This window comes from Leptonotus elevatus, chromosome 21 (assembly GCF_054856555.1).
Source record: "Leptonotus elevatus isolate MCC_2025b chromosome 21, RoL_Lele_1.0, whole genome shotgun sequence".
NCBI lineage: Eukaryota > Metazoa > Chordata > Actinopteri > Syngnathiformes > Syngnathidae > Leptonotus > Leptonotus elevatus.
In genome coordinates this window covers 973,027-976,759 of record NC_141259.1, presented here as the reverse complement: position 1 = coordinate 976,759, position 3,733 = coordinate 973,027, and the positions used below count along the sequence as shown (strand labels likewise).

The window sequence follows — 3,733 nt, the reverse complement described above, 5'->3', positions numbered from 1 at the left end:
AAGTAGTTACAACGGCGCGATAATCTCCTTCCTAAATCCACTATGGTTCGTAGCATTGTACGTTTTTCTTTTCTGCCACTGGCAATGCTGGTTTTCTTTGGGCCCATGTCAAAGAAAATTTAAATTGTCATGGACAAATCAAAATATACTCACGAATGTACAGAGCATCTCCGAGAGTATTTACCCGCTCTCCACTACACAACGTGAGCATTCAGCATTGCTCGGTTTCCCTCGGCTACCTGATGAAGGTACATTCGACTTTGCTTGGTTTGCTTGGGTGTTCAAACTCCGAGAATGAGGTCAAACTCCAAGGCATTTTTTACTCCGATTTTTTGGTCGAAGCCCGATTTGTACGAGTTCCGAGACGTTCAAACTCCGGGTTTCCACTGTACATAATCATATATCGATGTATCGTGTCGTTCGCTCCATTCATGGTGCCTTAGGCGCAAATGCAGCAACTTAGAAGACCCCCATGCCAGCTGCGACCCGGCCTGGACCAGGTTGAGTGGACGTGGGGCGGGAGCGGAGTGAGGCGGCGGCCCCATGGGACGGCGGGACGGCCGGCCTCCCGCGAGTCGGCCTCATTCGCCGCGGGCACTCGCTATCTCCAGTAATGATGCTTCCGCAGGTTCACCTACGTAAACCTTGTTCCCTTTCAGAGAGCAAAGACAATTTGCTTTCCAGACTTATTAATCTCACCTAACTACAACAAATGTAACAAACTCTACATTAAAATTTCAGTGGCGATAAAGATTTATTTTTCTTTTATAAAATGTGTCACCACTTTGCAACAAGAGTGACAAGAATTGAAGACCTCAGGTCTATAGCATGCATTTGACATGAGGCATGTTTAACATATGTCTCTTTTTCTGAAGCAGCAATTATGTTCCCTCACAATGTTTTCCAACTTGAACTGGTGCTTCTTCATAGGGATTTTTTGTGTGGGATGAAATTATTGAGGATATTTTTTTAATTCAACAAGTTAATAGTTGTTTAAAAATATGGATCTTTAGGGCGCAGTAATTGAAATATCTGCAATGGCAACTTTATTTTTTTTGCTTCCTCTATTCAACAATTGGAGATCATCTGGTGTAGCAGTCTTTCCACCACAACAACATTGAGGCTGTTTCCTAGAAGTCTGTAACGCTGTCTGGTGGGGATTTGCTCTGGAAAGGCTGAAAAGAGACATGAAAAAGACACATACATTATTTTAACATGTAGCACTGAACTGTACATATAAAGTACATACAGCATATAACATTATACAAATAAGTTAGTCATGTTATGTGTAAAGAAGTAGCGCAGTAAGGGATGTGGAAATGTGCAAAGTAAACATGAGCTGTCTCAATGTTGGCACTCAATTCACGTTCGCTACAAGCTAAGTTTAAAAGTAAAAAAGCAACTTTTGCTAACGCTGCATTGTCAGATAGGTACAGTATTAATTTAACAATAAGTATGGCTGTGTGTGTGTGTAGTGACAATTTGGTTGCTAATTTTTGCAACACCATCATGGACAAAGACAACTACTTTATTTTGCCTTGTGACTCTCCAAAGCTGGGTAGGGGTGACTCCAATTAATGAATCAATAAATTATTTAATAAATAATTGATCCAATTTAGGCTACAGTTGTCACTGTTTAATCTTTTTGTTAATCCACTAAAGTTGAACTTTAGCCACTCCGTGAGTCATCACCTTATCGTGGAGGAGGGATTTGCGTGTCCCAATGGTCCTAGGAGCTATGTTGTCTGGGACTTTATGCCCCTGGAAGAGTCACCCATGGCAAATAGGTCCTAGGTGAGGGACCAGACAAAGCATGACTCACTGACCTGAGTACAGATATTGGATTCAGTTTTCCCTTGCCCGGATGGGGATCACTGGGGCCCCCCATCTGGAGCCAGGCCTGGAGGTGAGGATCGAAGGCAAGCGTTTCCCTGTACCCATGGGGCCCGGCCGGGCACAGCCCGAAAAGGCAACGTGGGTCCCCATTCCCATGAGCTTACCACCTGGGAAGGGGTCAAAGGGGTTGGGGGTGATCCGACCCCTGGCTAGTGAAGTTAACTCTTAGGACATGGAATATCACCTCTCTGGTGGGGAAGGAGCCCAAGCTGGTGTACAAGGCTGAAAAGTTCTGACTAAATATAGTCGAACTCGCCTCCACATACAGCTTGGGTTGTGGTACCAATCCTCTCGAGAGGGGTTGGACTCTTTTCCACTCTGGTGGTGCCCACGGTGAGAGGCGCGGAGCAGTTGTGGGCATACTTATTGCTCCCTAGCTGGGTGCCTGTACATTGGGGTTTACCCCGGTGATGAGAGGGTAGCCTCCCTCCGCCTTCATGTGGGAGACGGGATGGGTCATGACTGTTGTTTGTGCCTATGCACTGCACTGAACAGCAGCTCAGAGTACCCACCCTTTTTAGAGTCCTTGGAGGGTGTGCTGGAGAGCGCTCCCTCGTTCTGCTGGGGGACTTCAACGCTCACGTGGGCAATGACAGTGAGACTTGGAGGGGCGTGATTGGGAGGAATGGCCCAGCCGATTAGAACCTGAGCGGTGTTCTGTTATTGGATTTCTGTGCTTGTTACGGGTTGTCCATAATGAACACCATGTTCAAAAATAAGGGTGACCATATGTACACTTGGCACCAGGACACACCCTAACCTGCAGTTCGATGATCGATTATCATTGGATTTGCGGCAGCATGTGTTGGAAACTCGGGTGATCAACTGCTCACCACCTGGTGGCAGGCCCGGACTAGGCCATCTAGAGGGTCGGGGCAATCCCCGGTGGACCGCCCGCGAATCGGCAGGCTGGAGCCCATGCATTTGTTTCAAAATCAAAGATCAAAATAAATAAAGTGTCCACATCATTTAAAATTGATTAGCTCATTGTCAATCAACTACAACAGGCCATTATTATTATTATATATAGCACTGACTGCTTGCCTTTGTTACTAAGGGTGTCACCATGATTTAATATTAAAAGTAGCAAAACTTAAATCCACTAATAGAAACAATAACAATATAACTATATTAAACTTTGTCTGTACAAAAATAACACATGAAAGAGGCAAACCACAATCACAAGTGTTACTAGTACCAGCAACAAAGCATGATGGGAAAGCCTTCTACAATTACCGTTGCTTTCCAAGTTGGCGTCAGTCAGCTCATTATTACACCACACCAGAAGTGGTGAGAATACAGTCCTGCTCACCATTATTGGCACCCATGAAGGTAAAGTACATAATTTGGAATATCTTTTGAAAAAAATGAATCAAGTAAATTATTTTATTTTTTTACAGAGAACTTGTGTTTTATCCTAAAGACCAAATGATTAAAAAACTATTTAAAACAATGGGCGGAAAATATAGAAACTTAAAATGTGCTCTGTCACTGGTATAGGCACCCTTTCCTGTAAATCAGTATGGAAACACATTGTGACTCACCTTTGATCATCACAAATGAGAATTCCCTGTCCTACATTGTCTGTGCCTAATTGACATGACTGATGTTTTTAAAAGACACCTGTTATCCCCTTTTCTTTTGTCAAAATCGTGAAACCAAAGGAGCTGTCTGAAGACATCAGAAGTGCAATTATTTACAAACACAAGACCTCCAAAGAGTATAGAGTCATCTCCAAAGATTTTGGTAGCCCTATTTAAGCAGTGTGTAATGTTATTAAGAAGTTTGAAGAGCATGGAACTGTCAAGAACTTCCATTGACGTGGGGGAAAGAGAGA

At 43.7% G+C, this 3,733-nt stretch overlaps 1 protein-coding gene across 5 annotated transcripts in view; it reads right to left on the bottom strand.

Moving 5' to 3' along the window:
* Positions 1-741: 741 nt before the first annotated feature.
* The window catches only part of trdmt1 (tRNA aspartic acid methyltransferase 1), a 79,018-nt gene continuing 76,026 nt past the window's right edge, over positions 742-3,733 (bottom strand). For 3 of the 5 annotated variants that reach the window (XM_086065865.1, XM_086065864.1, XM_086065868.1), the window contains one exon: positions 742-1,175. In XM_086065865.1, coding sequence (XP_085921991.1) covers positions 1,069-1,175 — 107 coding nt within the window. In that variant the 3' untranslated portion in view covers positions 742-1,068. Of the gene's footprint in view, positions 1,791-3,733 lie in introns of all 5 variants that reach the window. The other 2 variants (XR_015092029.1, XM_086065867.1) reach the window with 2 other exon arrangements.